Source organism: Petromyzon marinus, chromosome 13 (assembly GCF_048934315.1).
Source record: "Petromyzon marinus isolate PM22_M1 ecotype Great Lakes invasive population chromosome 13, UKy_Petmar_22M1.pri1.0, whole genome shotgun sequence".
NCBI lineage: Eukaryota > Metazoa > Chordata > Hyperoartia > Petromyzontiformes > Petromyzontidae > Petromyzon > Petromyzon marinus.
Window position 1 is genome coordinate 6,094,823 of NC_133679.1, and position 19,458 is coordinate 6,114,280.

Genomic DNA, 19,458 nt, shown 5'->3' on the forward strand with positions numbered 1-19,458 from the left:
GCTTGAGTTATATAACAATTATTTACTATTTCTAATCAAGGCGGGAAATGTTTCACCTCTTAATACAATTCAAGCCTCACGCTTCATTGATTTCCACAGTGAACACGGACGCAATGCGATGCATGAATCCGAGTGAAATATATTACGTTGGTTTCGTCTTCAACAAGGGAACAATTTAACGGTGACTGGGATTTAATCAACCGCAGCCCCGTTACGCCACCTAGGTAAATGTCGAGATTAAAGAAATCCAATTGCGGCTGTTTATCGGAGTTTGCTATTCAGTTATATGGAGAGCTTTACACAAAGGGCCTCTTTCTTGGTTTGACGTGGAAATAGCAATGCTTTTTAGGAAGTGCATGATCACCCCCTAGTGGCAAATGATGGTCACTTACACAAAAATGTGTCCACGAACACACAATCGTTTGTCATGAACGCCATTGTGATACTTTTACATCCGCTGAAATCGTAAAGTAATAATCTCATTCCATCGGAGGAAAAAGTCGGTGTCATATTTGTTACGAGACCTCTGAATATATCAATAATGGATAACAGCGGAGTAGAGTTGGTTACCTGCGTTAACTAATATCGGTAAACGGTGATAAATCCCATCACGACAGAAACATTAGTGCCGGCCAGAAAAAAAACAGAATTAACAGGTCACCAACCAACAGCCAAGATTTTCAATTGTGCAACATGCATGCAGTTATTTTTTACCAGGTGGTCTGCATAAGGCTAAGAGCCTTTGCAGATGCAATGCGCATCATGTGGATGGCAGTAGACTATCGTGGACTAATGTCGACTTAAATTGGTCAGCTAGGCAATGACGACCTAAAATTGGAGCCAACACCCACTAAAACATGCCATTTAAGAACAAAACGTCATTCCACTGAACGAGCCTCAACCACACCAAACCTCAACCACACCACAACCACACCTCAACCACACTCACACCATCCTCAACCACACCCACACCTCAACCACACCACACCTCAACCACACCACAACCACACCACCCACAACCACACCACACCTCAACCACACCCACACCACACCTCAACCACACCACACTTCAACTACACCCACGCCACCCTCAACCACACCACAACCACACCTCAACCACACCCACACCACCCTTAACCACCCCACAGCCACACCACACCCACACTACACCTCAACCACACCCACACCACACCTCGACCACGCCACACCACACCCACACCACCCACACCACACGACACCCACACCACCCTCAACCACACTACACCTCAACCACACCATCCACAACCACACCTCAACCACACCCACACCACACTTAAACCACACCACCCTCAACCACACCCACGCCACCCTCAACCACACCCACGCCACCCTCAACCACACCACCCTCAACCACACCACACCTCAACCACACCCACACCTCAACCACACCTCAACCACACCACACCTCAACCACACCACAACCACACCTCAACCACACCCACACCACACCTCAACCACACCACACTTCAACTACATCCACGCCACCCTCAACCACACCACACCTCAACCACACCCACACCACACTTCAACCACATCCACGCCACCCTCAACCACACCACACCTCAACCACACCCACACCACACCTCAACTACACACACACCACACTTCAACCACACCATGACTGCTCTCCCATCTCCACTCCTTCTGAGGGTTCATACCCAAAACCAATAGCAGCGCCACGGATTACAGCAGAGACCACCCAATCATCTGATACTTCCACTCGATCCCTATCCAACCCTGGATCGATTTCAAGATCTCACTGAGCAACTCCAAGATCCTCAACGGACTCGCCCGTGCCTCCCTCTAACCAATGACCTCTTTATACCCCCGTCACCCCCCCATCTCCGAGTTCTGATACGTACGTGTATCTCCTCCCAATCTCCCTGCCTCTCCCGTCTCATCTCATCATTCTACTCCCCCCTAGGCCGGGTCCCAGCGCTGTGCCGAATTGGGCGCAGGTGGTCGGCCAACAAAATAACAAGAGGAGCCATTATTTGTTCGAATTCTGTAAAAAAAAAAAACACCCCCCCCCCCACTCGATATTTCAAGAGCCGCAATGGACTGTGGTGACTACGAGACGGCGGTGGTCCTTGATAAGTAGCGTCACGAAGCAGTCCCTTCAAGTGCGGATTAGGAGCTGCAGGTTGCCGATCCCCCCGCTTTAGCCCGTTCAAGTTCACTCTCCCTTAGCGGTAACATCGCTGATATTTAAGGCCCACACAACAACAGCTCATAGTCGCCCTCGCAGCCAACAGCAGCTGGATCCGAGCCCGATCTACACACTCTGCAAGCCGCCAGTCGAACCTCCACTCAGCCGGAGGTCATTCTTTCACCTCTGCAGCCTTCGATGATCGGAACTCCCTCCCCCAAACAAACTGTGCTTTTGGTTCGCTTCCCGTGTTCAATGCCAGGCTCAAGACCGTTCCTCTTCCCTCCTGCCTGTGGCAGACTGAACTGCATCTCTCTATGCAATAAACACGCCCTCTTACTTTCTCTCTCTCTCTCTGTTATGGCGTCTTAAGACGCGAGTGGCGCTTTAAACGCGATGTCACGGTGCTGTGCATTCAAATTGTACCAATTGTATATTGCATTTTGAGTGAAGCAAGCATGTGTGCTCATTGTTTGCACGCGACGGTCATTGCATAGACACACGTGTGTTCATATTCTTGGTTCTTTCGGTAAAGTCACGTAGATGGGAAACAATAAAATAATACAAATATAAAACAATAAAAATTCTCACGACGTTTCGATTGCAACACAAGCAACAATCATCAGGTGTGAAAACCACAGCAAGAAGATATGAGAAAAAAGTTATTGCTGCGGTTTTCACACCCGATGACGACCGCCCGTGCCGCAATGGAAACGCCACAAGAACCTCACTGTTTCATTTCCATTATTTCACCATTTCCCCTCTACGTGACCCCACCGAAAGAACCAAGAACACAGGTATTAAGTTCTATTCTTGGTTCTTTCGGTAAAGTCACGCAGAAGGGAAACAACAACAACAACAACCGAAAGAACCAAGAATATAACTTAATACCTGTGTTCTTGGTTCTTTCGGTGTGGTCACGTAGAGGGGAAATGGTGAAATGATGGAAATGAAACAGTGAGGTTCTTGTGGCGTTTCCATTGCGGCACGGGCGGTCGTCATCGGGTGTGAAAACCGCAGCTCTGGTTTTCACACCTGATGATGGTTGCTTGTGTTGCAATCGAAACGTCGTGAGAATTTTTATTGTTTTATATTTGTATTATTTTATTGTTTCCCTTCTACGTGACTTTACCGAGAGAACCAAGAATATGAATCCCTGCAGTCACGAAAGCTTTAAATCAAAATTTTACACGTGTGTTCATTTTATTCTAGAATGATGCCATCAACAAGTCCAGTATGTTTTAGGTCGATGTGTACAACTTAATGACAGTGTCAGTTTCATACCCAGCGCACTATTTTAATGAAAGATAATAACTACCGTATATTTTGGCTGCATTTACATTGGTAATAACTATCCTCCTGGCTGCGTACATTTTTTTCCACTTTTAGAAAACGTCACTTGAATTACAAATCTGGGGCCATAGCAATATATATTTAAAAAACCGTAACGTGAATAATAACATTTGCCTCAACCGCCTTCATAAATATTTCACATGTTACCTTTCAATCTTGAATCCTTTACCTCCTTTGTCCTTACACTCACCTTCACCCCTCTTCCCCCAGCCTCCTCCTCCCCCTGTTCACCGGACTCTAACCCCTAAGCAGAGGGCTTGTATTTCAATGTTAGTGCGGCTTTCAATATGTCGAGAGAAGTCTTTCTCTTCAAGCTCTGTCGAAGCTCTCTGTACGTAGCAGGAATACCAACAAATAAAACCTCTCAGACGCAACTCTGTGCACCATGTTAAGACAAACTCAAAGGCACGATACGACTTACAGATATAAAACATTTTGACATTCGTGACTGCAGGAATTCATATTCTTTGGTTCTTTCGGTAAAGTCACGTAGATAGAAAAATAAAAATAAAGTGAATACAAATACAAATGATAAAAAATAAAATAAAAAAATATTCTAAAATAAAAATGAAATTTTTAAATCATTTTTATTTTTATTCGCTTTATTTATATTATTATTTTTCTATCTACATGACTTTACCGAAAGAACCAAAGAAAATGTTATAACTCATTCTATAAAAACGGTAACATTGCGATACGCCTTCTGAAGGAGGTACACATTTAAAACATTCAGAATGACGCTCTGCAGGGTGGTCCAGATGTCTCGTCACCTCCAATTGATTGACCTCAAACATTTTCTGTTTAAAAATAAACCTTACTTTAAAAATATTAAGTTTTATAGAGAATTAAATGGGAGGGGGGGGGGGGGGGTCACAAGCCATCTGGACCACACCAAATGCCGTTAAGTGTTCGTGAACAAAAAAAACCCCCCATCAGAATTGGACTGTATTCTAAGCCATGTATTCTCTCACCACCCTCTCTAACCCATATCGTGCATCGTGCACGCTTGACGTGCCTTCGACACAAAGCGCCGAGAGTCGTGAGCGGACTGACTTCCGTTTCCACGACTGCGAAAACAAATACGAACCATGCGACAGTGGGTCTGGAGGTCCACAGGCAGCGCAGTGTGGCAGCGGTGGCACATTGAAAGCGTCGCTCGCTCCTTCGGCGCTGCGCTCTTCCCACAGGCCCCCTGATGTCCAATCGGCGTGATCGGCACGCAACAGCTCCCGGTTGAGGCTGCAGCAGGAGCCCCAGCAGCGGATGTTCCGGCTGTCTTCCGCCATCGATCGATGTTGCTCAGCGCACGACTTATCGAGAGACGCTCGTCTCAAAGGAGGCACCCGACAAGCACTTCGAGACGTGTTTTCATTGACAGGGAAGCAGGGTGCGAGGCGAGTAAACCTCCCAGCAGATGCTGGTGGTCGGGCGATATAATTAGAAAACCATAAGAGGATTACCAAATAACCGAAAGCCTCTGTAGATGTAGGTCTGTGTGCCACATTGTAACTCAAGTAAGCGTCTGTTATGGGAATACAGAATAAAGGGACTGAACGTAGGAATATGATGGAGATGTATGTGACAGCAAAAACTCATTGTCTCAACTGTAACTTCAAAGCTCTAGTTTTTATCATGTATATATATGTGTGCTGACAATCTACTAAGCTGCTTACATTTAGGAGATTAGCAGGAGGCGGTTCTCCCTATTTACCAAGCTTGGCAACGGGCTGATTGTTGAGCCGCAAGTGTGATATTGTTTTCACGAGTAGAATGCTCCTCGTAGTTCGTGAGCGCCAGGAGAACTGTTGCACATTCCGTGACATTTTTCGGCCACGGTAGTTTCAGCGGGCGCGGAGTGCAATCAAGAAGTGAGGTCGGCTGCTCGAGAGTAGTGCAAATTAAACGCGGCATTTTTTTTCTTCTTCCGATGAAAACGTTGTCTTTAGAGATGGGACACAGAATAGCACAGCGCTCATACGTAACCACGAAACTAAAATAATAGTACATTGAAGTAAATGAATCGTTAACATTGCACGTTATGTCTGAGCAATATTCATCACAAGTATGCGAGGTCCGCTGCAGAGCTGCAGTAGGAGTCGCGAAGCTATCGGCGGATTATTTTCAAACCGCTCCTCCAGGTGTCGCGATCCATCGCCCCCTAGCCAGGCCTCCTCGATAGCCAAGGGTCCTGCACCATCATCAACATCATCGAGCGCGTTGATGCTCGAGCGCCAGGTGCGAGCGTGGCAACCCCCTTGGGGTGGCGAGCCTTTGTAGGGTCGCGGTTTGTCTCGGCGTCCACTTTCGACGGTCGACCTCCGAGCAAAGTGAGCCCGAACGTCCGGTGGAAGACGAGCTACGCTCCCGGGTTAGGGCCAGACGACAGCGTCGGGTGAGGTCCTGCATCTCGGGCAGAGGCCAGCGCGGAATGTCACGGCGACATTTGTGACGAAGTCAGACCACCTGACCCCAAGGATGTATGTATGTATGTTGAACTGCTTTCGCACCGTACGTAGCCGACCGTGCTAATCGGAGGTGCGGGACAAGGACAGCAAAACCGAACACAACGACGCCGCTGTTCATACAGACGACCGCTGTTGCTCGGCGTCGTGCTGGCCCACGTGTGGCCCACGTGTGGCCCACGTGTGGCCCACTCGTCTTGCCATCGCCGCAGAGTGTCCCGGGCGGCACGAGCCGTTGACGGCACGTACGGAAAGTCTCGATGGCGCTTGGTGTCACAATGCAAGCAGCGTCAAGTTCTCCGAGCAGTCACGTGCAACTATGTGTGTTGAACTTCTTTCGCACCGTACGTAGCCAACCGCGCTACCCGGAGGTGCGGGGAAAGACAGCAAACGGCCCTTATTGTTTAGTGTGTTGTCCTTCCCCCCGTACCTCCGATGAGCATGGTTGGCTATGTACGATGTGAAAGAAGCTCAACACACATACATAGAGGAAGCAAGCGTTGTAGATGCATAGCTTGGTTGCAAGACCGAGTCTTGCACTGTTGAGAAAGACGAAGCAGGAGGCCATGCCGATTCTCCGCCGGATCTCCGCGTCATTTTGACCGTAGGAGCACAATGTACTGCCGGGGCGGATGAATTTGTCGAACCGATTACTCAAGTGATCGATAACTCTACCAAATTATGGGTACTTGACGAATCGGATAACACGAAAATGCTTGGTGCAGAAAAAAATGTGATAACCTCTCTTCCCAACGTGCGTCTCTGGACGAGGAGGTGATCGGTGGAGCATGCTGACGTTATCGGCATCATCAACTGCGGCACACTAGATGTGGGGTCGGGAAGTATTTGGGGGTGGGTCACCATTCATTAATGGGGGCCAGGTAAAGTAGTTGATTATAATTAATTGACTTAGTTGACTTACTGTCACAATGCTGATCGGGGCATAAAATGCAATGACACAGAATGGGACACAACGTCCATTGCTTAAAACAAACATCAGAAATGTAATATTTTCGTCATAATGGCAGAATCCGATGAGCTGTAAAGCTCTTTTAAAAAAACATGTCCAGTATATGGATTCAACACTCACACCCGGGCTTTTGTTTCAGCCCCACATTTTGCAATGGTAATTGTTTTGACACTCTTTAGGAAGCTTGCACTCGCTTGTCCAATCGATGTCCAAGTTGGAGCGATGTCGTGACTAGCTCGACACGTCATAATTTTAGTCTTACACGTGTGAAGGAGTTCCAGTCGGGTAGGTATTGGAGCTCAATCCTTTATTCATATTCAACACGTGCAACCCGCGTCATGCACCAACGTTCAGGAATTACTCCGTTCATGTGCCACAAACGTCTTCTTACCAGCTCCTTTAAGCCTCTTCTCCACCCTTCTAGAACTTTCTCCGTCACCCACTTCGTTCCCCCTAACGCTCCTCCAACCAACCAACCAACTCCTCATGTAGATTTCACTTTTCCAGGGCTTTTGAAAACGAATCTCTCCACCATTCACCACCCTCCAATCAGAATGCGTGCCCAAGACGTCAGCTCTCCACGTGGCACATCGTCAATGGGAATTGATCACATTCTTTTAACTCAACAGTCGTTAGACTCGGTAAGTATTCATTGCTTATCTATTTACATAAACTAAACAATATATATATAAAAAAAAACTTTTTATTTTTTATTTTACCAGGTAAGGCCCACTGAGCCATATAGCTCTTTTTCGGGACCGAACCCACGACCTCCTGCATCCCAGGCGAGGAAGTTAATATCTCGCCACCGTGGCTTCGCCACTCCCGGCGTCACTTATGTATGTATTTAGAATTTCTGTCGCACCGTACATAGCCAACCGTGCTAATCGGAGGTGTGGGGGAAGGACAAAACGTGCACACACATCAGGACTTCTTAGCGTGGTGCACAACGATGGAGCAGGCATAACATCGCTCAAAATAAACACTCAAACCATTGCCTTAATTCATCATTATTGGGTCACAGTGTTAAGGGTCACGTGGTTATTGAGGGAAGGCTACAGTCATTTCCCCCTAATGAACATTAAATGTGTAAATTGGCAAGTTGTTTGGGCTGTGCATTGCTAATATTTGTACACCTAAAAAGCTGGAGTAATTCAGAATCCAAAATTTGTATTTGTACTGATGAGCTATGAAGCTTTTTTTTCAAAGATGTTCAGTGTTTGTTCTCAGGTAAATTACATGGACGTTAAATACATTGATGAATGCAATCAATAAATATCGTCTAGGTACATTAGTGGAGGGTAATATTTATCATATAATGGCTTGCTGAATTGCATAGAAACCCCCATAAGAGTGTGATACTTGGATCCAAATTATTTGCGGTGACGTGCAGTGATTCACAATGAAATAAAAAACATGCAGTATATCCTTTCACTACGACGGCAGTGGTCACTATTTTGAGAATAATTAGTAAGTACAAATTGATGCTCAAGGCAACAACAAATATCTTATGTAAAAAAAAAGACTTGCGAATTAGGCTCAGCTGTACCCAGACAAATTTGAATTAATTGGAATGATAATGCTGTGTTTGCACCTGGTCTGCTGCCTGCATGATAATGACATAAATAGCTCCAGAGGCTGATGGACAAGAGGGAAATCTGCGTACAAACGGTGCGCGCAACCGTGTGATGTACGCATCTCACACGAGCCGCTCAAGCCTGGAAGGGCTTTCATTATGATGCACAACACCAGGAATGTAAGCAGCAGTCAACCAAGCGCAATGTGTGAGTTGGCAAAGAGTTTCCCCAAGATAATTGGTTGGCCAATTTCCCCGCACCTATGATTAGCACGGGTAGAGCTTGAAAAACATAATCTCAGAGTTTTGAATTTAATTTTTTTGTCTTTTTCAGCAATTAATATTCCATTCGTCCTCCTGGTGTCGTCAAGTGTGTCTCAACAGTGCATCACCCTGTGCTAGAAAACGGCCCAATGAAATGATAACACAGAGATACTTCTGAGATCCAATCAAGCCATCTCATTACCACACAAGAGGCGCTGCACTGTGCCACGTGCCCTGCCTTATAAGTGCTCGCCGCATGGCAGTCAAAGCGAACGTTTAAAGTCTGAGGGCTGTGTTCTTGCCACATGAGGGGAAAGACCAACGTTAACGTGATAGGGTGTGTTTGTCTGTGCAGGCGTCGCTGACCAGGCTGAGACCATAAACTCGCTACACGTGAGAAACCAGTTTCATCAAGTGCCGATGCTTGTGTAGTGACATAGAATGGGTCACGACGGCGCGTGGTGCTGGTTACTGGTAGAGAGCGGGACCGTGGGTGTAGTAGCCCGGTCTACCAGCAGGGCAGGTGATAGGAACGGATGTAGGGTAAAGGTGACAGAGGGGACACGTGGGGCAGAGCCCAGAACCTTCGGTAGGTTCCAGAAGGGGGCGTGGCCGAGGGTGGAGCCAGGCCACGCCGGGGAGGACAAAAGGGAGGCCCCGACGCTGGGTCGGGGCTGCTGCGGTTTGGGAATGGGACCCGTCGTCTTCACAAGTCTTCGTCCCCGTCTTCACCTCCTCGGCGGTGTTGGGTCAGGCAGTGTGCCGGCTGTCCTGACTCGTATATAGTTATCCCCTATACTGTGGAAAGTGTAGAATAAACGTGTATGCCTCCTACTATTAGTGTATCTGAAGTGACTCACTACACTTGTATACAAACCCAGGATCTTTGAATTGCACGCTCACCGCTCTGATCCTTAACCACATGGCCACTCCCCTGCAATTTCTTAAACTAAACATTTTTTTTATTATACCAGGTAATGCCCACTGAGCTATATAGTTATTTTTTTTAGAAGCGACCTGGCCACAAATTATAGCTCAACGAAGTGGCTTATCACGTGGAAATGTATCGCAGACAATTACTCTAAACACATGTTTCTAAATGTGGAGGGAAAAATGCGGGGACCCAGAGAAAAATCCAAGCGACTACGGGGAGAGAAACATGAATGCTCCAAATATACAGCAGGCGCAAAGGTTGGGATCGAACCCACGACCTCCCATATGCTATTTCATGAAAATGTAAGGGCAGTCAAGTTAAGGCTAAGTGGAAATAAAAGTAACATTTCATATGAAGATATTGTTTTTGTTCCCAGATTACAATGAATAAATGGTGGAAATAAGATACATTTACAGCGTTCACATTCGGTGATTTTTACTTGAAAAATGTTTGGTTAAAACACATCTCATGTAAATATGTTACATAACATAAATATGTTACATAACTGTATATATTTGAGATATTTAGGACATGGGTTTATTCCACGTCTTGACATAAAATGTGTAAAATTGCGTCGTGTAAAGTATCTCCTGACTGACTCAACAGCAATAAAGAGGTTACCTGACCATATTTCCTTGCCAGAAACTTGTGGCACATTCCCCGCACACCTTGCCAACAGATGGCACGAGCCCTATGTGACCTGCTTCGGTGTCAAATGCGCGAATTCAATCGAAAATTAACATCTTAGACTTCAACAACAGCTGGGGCGAGCCAGCTGGCGATACAAATATTGGGACCAATCAACACATGAAAATTTGACTGCGATATACAGTGCATTAATTAGGCAATTGGCAGGCATAGGGCGAGCGAAATGTTATCCATTTTCAGGGGACATGGTTGAGTCAAATTTAGCTTATAGAAATCTCATACCACTCAAAACAACGAATGCCACCTAGTGGAGATATATTTCTCCAGTGAGGCGTTCAAACATTTTGATAATGGATATCAAACGTACAGTGAGGGAAAAAAGTATTTGATCCCCTGCTGATTTTGTACGTTTGCCCACTGACAAAGAAATGATCAGTCTATTATTTTATTGGTAGATTTATTTGAACAGTGAGAGACAGAATAACAACAACAAAATCCAGAAAAACGCATGTCAAAAATATAAATTGATTGGAATTTTAATGAGGGAAATAAGTATTTGACCCCTCTGCAAAACATGATTTAGTACTTGGTGGCAAAACCCTTGTTGGCAATCACAGAGGTCAGAGGTTTCTTGTAGTTAGCCACCAGGTTTGCACACATCTCAGGAGGGATTTTGTCCCACTCCTCTTTGCAGATCTCCAAGTCATTAAGGTTTCGAGGCTGACGTTTGGCAACTCGAACTTTCAGCTCCTTCCACAGATTTTCTATGGGATTAAGGTCTGGAGACCGGCTAGGCCACTCCAGGACCTTAATGTGCTTCTTCTTGAGCCACTCCTTTGTTGCCTTGGCCGTGTGTTTTGGGTCATTGTCATGCTGGAATACCCATCCACGACCCATTTTCAATGCCCTGGCTGAGGGAAGGAGGTTCTCACCCACGATTTGACGGTACATGGCCCCGTCTATCGTCCCTTTGATGCGGTGAAGTTGTCCTGTCCCCTTAGCAGAAAAACACCCCCAAAGCATGTTTCCACCTCCATGTTTGACGGTGGGGATGGTGTTCTTGGGGTCGTAGGCAGCATTCCTCCTCCTCCAAACACGGCGAGTTTAGTTGATGCCAAAGAGCTCCATTTTGGTCTCATCTGACCACAACACTTTCACCCAGTTGTTCTCTGAATTATTCAGATATTCATTGGCAAACTTCAGACGGGCATGTATATGTGTTTTTTTTTAGCAGGGGGACCTTGCGGGCGCTGCAGGATTTCAGTCCTTCACGGCGTAGTGTGTTACCAATTGTTTTTTTGGTGACTATGGTCCCAGCTGCCTTGAGATCATTGACAAGATCCTCCCGTATAGTTCTGGGCTGATTCCTCACCGTTCTCATGATCATTGCAACTCCACGAGGTGAGATCTTGCATGGAGCCCCAGGCCGAGGGAGATTGACAGTTCTTTAGTGTTTCTTCCATTTGTGAATAATCGCACCAACTGTTGTCAACTTCTCACCAAACTGCTTGGCAATGGTCTTGTAGCCCATTCCAGCTTTGTGTAGGTCTACAATCTTGTCCCTGACATCCTTGGAGAGCTCTTTGGTCTTGGCCATGGTGGAGAGTTTGGAATCTGATTGATTGGTTGCTTCTGTGGACAGGTGTCTTTTATACAGGTAACAAGCTGAGATTAGGAGCACTCCCTTTAAGAGAAATCTTTCTGATTGAGAGGGGGTCAAATACTTATTTCCCTCATTAAAATGCAAATCAATTTATAACATTTTTGACATGCGTTTTTCTGGCTTTTTTGTCGTTATTCTGTTTCTCACTGTGCAAATAAACCTACCATTAAAATTATAGACTGATCATTTCTTCGTCAGTGGGCAAATGTACAAAATCAGCAGGGGATCAAATACCTTTTTCTCTCACTATACGCGCCCACCGCCATGTATGATGTCTATTTTCATTTGCCACGAAGTACTGTAACTGTAATAATGATGATGGTCCCAGCCATTTGTCGATGCAACGAATCAAGGCCTCCCCACGCTGTGTCACTCGTGGGGGTTATTTGACCATACTTCACCCATACTTGTTCGTGCTGGTCGGTGAAGAAGACCAGTCGGTTACTGGTTTAGATATCACTCACCGATGATGTTAACCGTCGCTGGAAATTGGACTAAGGTGGCCGAGTTAATAATACAGCGTGCTAACCACTGTGCTACCACTCAGCCCGTTATAACTGCTAAGGTAATTACGGCAGCCCTGCAATTGCTTGCTCTTGCCACTGCTGTTGGAAGGACCTCCAGTAGGAGGGAGCCTTGGAGAGCTCCTCTAAGAGGTACTATAGCCTACTCTTCCATAGCGGCCACACGTCTTGGAAGAGGTGAGAGTACCCACACTTTATCCCACTACACGCATTTATACCGGTAGGTTGACGGAGGTCATTATTTCAGCTGCTGTCCCGGGAGATTTAACTGGTAAGCTTTGTATGTCAAGTCCTATGTGCTAACAATTACATCACGTCAGCATCCATCTCGAAACACGTACATGATAATTACTTAAACGTAACCGTAAGCCTTAAAATATTCGTTAAATATTAGTCACGTAAGATTTTGTCACGTTTACATTTGTATTTTTAATACGCTATATTGGTTACTGATGTATTTCAAGCTGCTCCTAAATTAACAAAGAAGCCTCTCAGCCTGTCATAAACCCTTGCTTCTACCCACGAACGCTAAATATCCCCATTCATTTATTCCATTCTAGATTTAAACCCTCCTCACTACACCCCCCCCCCTATCAGTACATCCCATTCATCTACCCATCTGTTTGCTTATAAATTAGTGGCGGGCAGGCTAATTGGTTACTAAACAATAATTTGAGAGCTATCGCGTCACGCACACTCGGACTGTATTCTTTACTTAAGAGAGTGGCTCACTCCACCCGTCTCTTTTCTTTTTTTGACAAGGTCGAAGGTTAAGCAAATTCAAGACGTAAGGGGGCCTTGTGTTTTAGCTGACATTTGTCCGACAAGGTGATGGGATATTGAATAGACTGGTTTGGATTTCCATCCTGTATTAGATACGCAGTGTGTCACTTAAACTTACAGTCCAGAGGTACCCGACACTTTCCCCACCACCACCACCCCCCCCCCCCCCCCAGTATTCATGAAAGGCTTATATCAACTTCACTTTTGTGTGGAGCCTTTTGCAAGCCCATCCGCCAAAAGGGATGTAAAAAAGAACCGTGAAATGATAGGCAATGGACACAATAGGACAGCTTACGCTATACAACTAAAAAGGTAGCTGTCAGGTTACCCCGTAAATTAAAAGTTCAAATTTGGCCATTTGCGTTAATTGCTTCGAGTTGCATTGCCGGCGATAGAGTTCGTATCATATGAACCCCATCATACAATAATTTTAGGCTTTCACTTTCAATACGTAGGTACGTAGGCTTTCATGACCAATATCATTCATAATAACGGTTATTTTGGGTTTGATCGCGTAAATATAAATGTGCTGAGGTAGTAACTGATTGGCGCGTTTTGTTGACGTGGCAAACCTTACCAGTTGCCTGTGTCGGGTGGTGGTTGGGTTAACGACACATTTACGTGATCTAACACGGAATAACTTTTATCGTGAACAATACGGTATGCATATTCTTGGTTCTTTCGGTAAAGTCACGTAGAAGGGAAACAATAAAAAAAATACGGTATGTGTTAAAACACAACTTTTGAGCATCGTCGCTGTGTTTGCAGGTGGCTGCATTTTTACGACCCATTTACAAATCGGCATCTCTTGTGCCGAGTCGTGAAAACATCCTGCATTGAGAGCATTCCCCCCACCCCCCCCTCTTGTAACATGCAGGAATTCAAACTGCAATGACCGTCAGGGCAGTTGAAAGCTAAATAATCGAAGGAAATTGTGGACAATTTTGGATTAGAATTGCATTAACAGCCTTCAAGGGAGTTTGTTAATTTGCTTGCTTGAAATGGGTTTCCTATATCAAGGTCAGTGGCATTGCATTTCATTCATCTGTCCTTGAAATTTTGCCACCAGTGTATTTTATTTAGCACTGAATTGTTTTCGAAGTCTGATGTATATAAATCAACTGCTGCACATGTTAAAACAAGAGTATGACATTTTCAGGATTTCGTATTCACATTGCAAAGGGATTGCAGTCATGACATTCATTGACTCTTATTCAGCCACTGGGTTACCTCATGATTGAAATGCTTTATCACTTTTATATTTAATAGCTATACTCCTTATAAAAAAACCCTTAAACAGCCAATTTCACCAGTAGATCCTTACGGACTATTAACGTCAGCCCACACAATAATTGTCATTTGCCAAGTAACTAAATGTTGAATGAAGCCAACCCTTCAAATGGCTCATCAGTGATGGGGATTATTTGGCCTACTTCACCTTGCTGGTGAGTTTGGGTTGGTGAAAAGGGGGCCACGACTGGTTCAGAAGATATCCCACGCCACGGAGATTAACAATTGTCAGGAATTGAATTTAGCTCGCTGGGTTCATAGCACAATACAGTATGTGAACTACTGTGCCACCACTCCAGCCTTAGAATAATACAATTACGCTGGTTCTTCTATAATACCATATGTGTGCACAGATTATATTGTAGGAGTAGTAATAGAGCATTACCATCAAGGAAGAGTCCAGTGAAACCGTACATCTTTTTCAAAGGAGGCCTGGATTTTAAATGAGTCCACGAATACAGTAAATTCCAATTTGGAAACAAAAATAGTGCAGAGAATTCAACAAACAATTTGGATTTATTTTTCAGACAATGAGAAAGAATCAAAACATCCAGCTTCAAAGAACCCAATGTGTGCAAATTAAGTGTATTAATATATGCATATGAAAAAATCCAACTTATAACACATCTCACGAGAATTTGCTCACTGTCGAAGAGAGATAACGACTCAGAGGTGCGAGGAGGAACCACATAAGTGGGAAGCCAGCCACACTGTGAGCTGGCACCAACAATTGCCCAAGCTATGTGGTCCTATACAGTATATATTCAGGTGTTATTGGCCAATTAATGAGTGTTTACATGTGGGAGGAAGCCAGAGCATCTGGAGAAACTCCACGCATGCAAGGGGGCAACACTCTACCTTTATACAGATGGAACAGGTGGAGTCCACATTTTTCCGTACTGCCTTCTGGCAATCCATCGTATGGCTCCACAACGCCCACAGGAAAGGAATTTCACGACTGCTGGACATCTGTGAAAAATAGTTTCATAGCTCATCGGATTTCTCCAGAATTAATGAAGATTCTGATAAAGATTCTAATGCTGCCATTAAAAAAACCCTTTTATTTTACCAAGTAAGGCCCACTGAAGTATATAGCTCTTTTTCAGGTGCAACCTGGCTATCAAAAATAATGGCTCAACAAAGTGGCTTATCACGTGGAAATTTATTGGAGCCAAATACTCTAAACGCATGTTTCTAAATGTGGAGGGAAAACCCGGATGACCCGGAAGAAAATCCACACGACCATGGGGAGAACATTCATTCTCCAAAAATGCAGGCGTCGGGATCGAACCCATGGCCTTCTTTATACAAGACGAGGTAGTTAACATCTCGCCACCATTACATTTGTGTGATCCATCAACCCTTGCCCCACTGAAGGATCTTAACCTTATCGTGGTGGTGGGCTTTGTGTGTTCCAATGACCCTCAGAGGTATGTCGCCTGGAGTCTTGTACTATTGGCAGGGTTTCCCTTGGCGAACAGGTTGGCGGGATGTTCCAGACAAATAACGGTCCAAAACAAAGCCCCTTATGAATGGTTCTGGAATTTAAAAATCAGAGAACCTCGCCCAGACAAGGTATACCAGGACACCCCACTGGAGCCAGGCCACCCCACTGGAGCCAGGCCTGGGGGTGGTGTTTGCCGGAAAGCGCCTGGTGGCCGGGTGACCCACGTAACCCAGTCTGGCCCAGCCCGAAATGGCTACGTGGTGCAATCCTGTGGGACCACCATCCGCAGGACGAAGGGTGAGGGGTGGGTGCGATGCTGGTATGGCAGGGAAAGGGAAGGTCTCGGATGGACTGAACCTTGGCAATGGACACGAGCTATTGGGACGTGGAATGTCACGTCACTGGGGCGGAAGGAGCCAGAGCTGGTGGAGGAGGTGGAAACGTATCGACTAGATATAGTCGGTCTCACCTCCACACACAGCATTGGCACTGGAACCAAACTTTCCGATTGGGGGTGATCTCTCTTCTATTCCAGAGTAACCCGTGGTGAGAGACACCGGGCGGGTGTAGGGATACGCACAAGCTCCCAGCTGGGTGCTGTTCAGTTGGAGTTTGTACCAGTGGATGAGAGGGTCACCTCAATGAGACTTCGGGTCTCAAAAAGGAAAACTCTGACTGTTGTCTGTGCTTATGCATCAAACAGCAGTGCAATGTATTCGGCCTTCTTGGAGATGGTGGATCTAATGCTCGATAGAGTGCTGCATACTGACCCCATAATCTTACTGGGCAACTTCAATGCTCACATGGAAAATAATGAACATACCTGGAGAGGCATGATTGGGAGGAATGCCCCCCATGATCTGAACCCGGACGGTGAGATGTTATTGTATTTCTACGTTAGTCACGGAATGTCAATAAAAAACACCACGTTCGAACACAAGGATGCTCATAATTGTACTTGGTACCAGAGCACCTTGGACCGAAGGTCAATGATTGACTTCATAGTTGTATCATCGGACCTATGGCCGTATGTTCCAGACACTCGGGTGAAGAGAGGGACAGAGTTGTCCACTGATCACCACCTGGTGGTAAGTTGGATCCGATACTTGGGGCATCGATCAGATAGATGTGGAAGGCCCAAACGAATAGTGCATGTTTTCTGGGAACATCTGGCGTAAGACCCAGTGCAGAAAGATTTCAACTGCCACCTCCGGGAAAACTTATCCTACATTCCAGGGGAGGTCATGGATATTAAGTCCGAGTTGACGATGTTCAGGACCTCGATTTTCGATGCAGCTGCAAAAAGCTGTGGCCTGAAGGCAGTTGGTGCCTGTCATGGCAGCAACCTTAGGACCCACTGGTGCACACCAGGTGTGAAGGAAGCTGTCAAGTTGAAGGAGGCTTTCAAAGCTATGCTCGGTAAAAGGTTTCCCGACTCGATTGACAGGTACCGATTTGCCAAGAGGGCAGCAGCGGTAGCAGTTGCTGAAGCAAAAGCCCCGGACGTGGGAGGATTTTGGAGAGGCCATGGAGAGGGACTACCAGGCAGCCTCAAAGATGTTCTGGCTAACCATCCGATGCCTTAGGAGGGGTTGACGGGACATGGCCCAGGCTGTTTTCAAAAGGGTGGTAAAACATTGAACTCAACTCAGGAGATAGTTGAGAGGTGGAAGGAAAACTTTGAGGAACTCCTCAACCCCGCGGACATGCCCTCTCCTCAGGAGGCAGCCCTGGAGACAGCTGGGGGGGTTGGATCCATTATGTCCGCTGAAGCTGCTGTGGCGGTCGAGGGCCTTCATAGCAGCAAAGCTGCTGGGGTGGACGAGATTCACTCAGGGTTGTTAAAAGTGTTGGACAGTGTAGGAGTGTCGTGGTTAACACGCCTCTTCAATGTTGCATGGAAGGCAGGTACAGAATATTGGGATTGCCAAACTGGGTCATGGTCCCCATTTTTAAGAAAGGGGACCAGAGGGTGTGCTCCAACTACAGATGAATCACACTCCACAGCGTCCCAGGTAAAGCCTATGCCAGAGTGCTGGAGAGTAAACTATATGCGATGGTCGAGTCTCAGATTCAGGAGGAACAATGCGAATTCCGTCAGGGTCATTGAACGATAGACCAGCCCTCTTTCCTCTTACAAATATTTGTGGGGTAATGGGAGTACGCTTCTCCAGTCTACCTCTGCTTTGTAGACTTGGAAAAGGCATATGACCGTGTTCACTGAAATGTCTTGTGTGTGTTACTCTGGGAGTATGATGTACCAGTGTCACTTTTCCGTGCTATACGGTCCCTCTATTCCCGGAGTGAGAGCTGTGTCCGTATTCTTGGTATTGAATACAAAAGTTGTTTACTATGGGTGTTGGACTCCGCCAAGGGTGCATCTTTGTGATTTTCATGAACAGGATATCAAGGCGCAGCTAAGGTATGGAGAGTATCCACTACGGGGGCATGGAGATGTCATCTCTGCTTTTTTCAGAATACTTTGTCCTCTTTTCCTCGTCAGTCTGTGATCTCCAGCATGCACTTGAATGGTTTGATGCTGAGTGTGAAGCGGCTGGGATGAGGATCAGCACTTCCAAATCTGAGGTCATAGTTCACTCCCGGGAGACGGTGGATTGTGTTCTCCAGGTGAGGGGGGGGAAAGGTGCCCTTAGTGAAGGAGTTTAAGTATCTTGGGGTCTCTTTCGTGAGTGATGGTAAGTGGGAGATTGGCTGGCGGATCGGTGTGGCATCGGCAGTGTTGCAGGCGCTGTACCGTTCCATAGTAGTGAAATAGGAGCTGAGTTTTCAAACAAAGCTCTCAGTTTACAGGTCGATCTACGTTCCCACCCTCACCTATGATCATGAGCTTTGGGTAATGACTAAAAGGATGAGATCGCGGGTACGAGGGGCCAAAATGAGGCTTCTCCGCAGGGTTGCCGGGCACACTCTTCATGATCAGGTGAGGAGCTCGGTAATCTGGGAGAGCCTCACAGCTGAGCCGCTGCTCCTCCTCATTGAGAGGTGCCAGTTGAGGTGGTTCTGGCAACTGGTAAGGACGTCACATGGTAGATTCCCCCTGGAACTCTACCGGGCAGCACGTCCCACTGGGTGAAGACCCCAGGGCCGGCCCAGGACACGCTGCTGGCGGGACTAAGTCGCTCGGCTGTCCTGGGAACGCCTGGTACAGTGAGGGGAAAAAGTATTTGATCCCCTGCTGATTCTGTACGTTTGCCCACTGACAAAGAAATGATCAGTCTATAATTTTAATGGTAGGTTTATTTGAACAGTGAGAGACAGAATAACAACAAAAAAATCCAGAAAAACGCACGTCAAAATGTTATAAATTGATTTGCATTTTAATGAGGGAAATAAGT

General features: G+C 46.1%; 1 protein-coding gene across 2 annotated transcripts in view; it reads right to left on the reverse strand.

The window, feature by feature from the left end:
• The window catches only part of LOC116941894 (tight junction protein 1-like), a 257,022-nt gene extending 252,136 nt beyond the window's left edge, over positions 1 to 4,886 (reverse strand). For both annotated transcript variants that reach the window (XM_076066812.1, XM_032953222.2), the window contains exon 1: positions 4,629 to 4,886. In XM_076066812.1, the coding sequence (XP_075922927.1) occupies positions 4,629 to 4,827 (199 nt within the window). In that variant the 5' untranslated portion in view covers positions 4,828 to 4,886. The remainder of the gene's footprint in view (positions 1 to 4,628) is intronic.
• Positions 4,887 to 19,458: the final 14,572 nt, after the last annotated feature.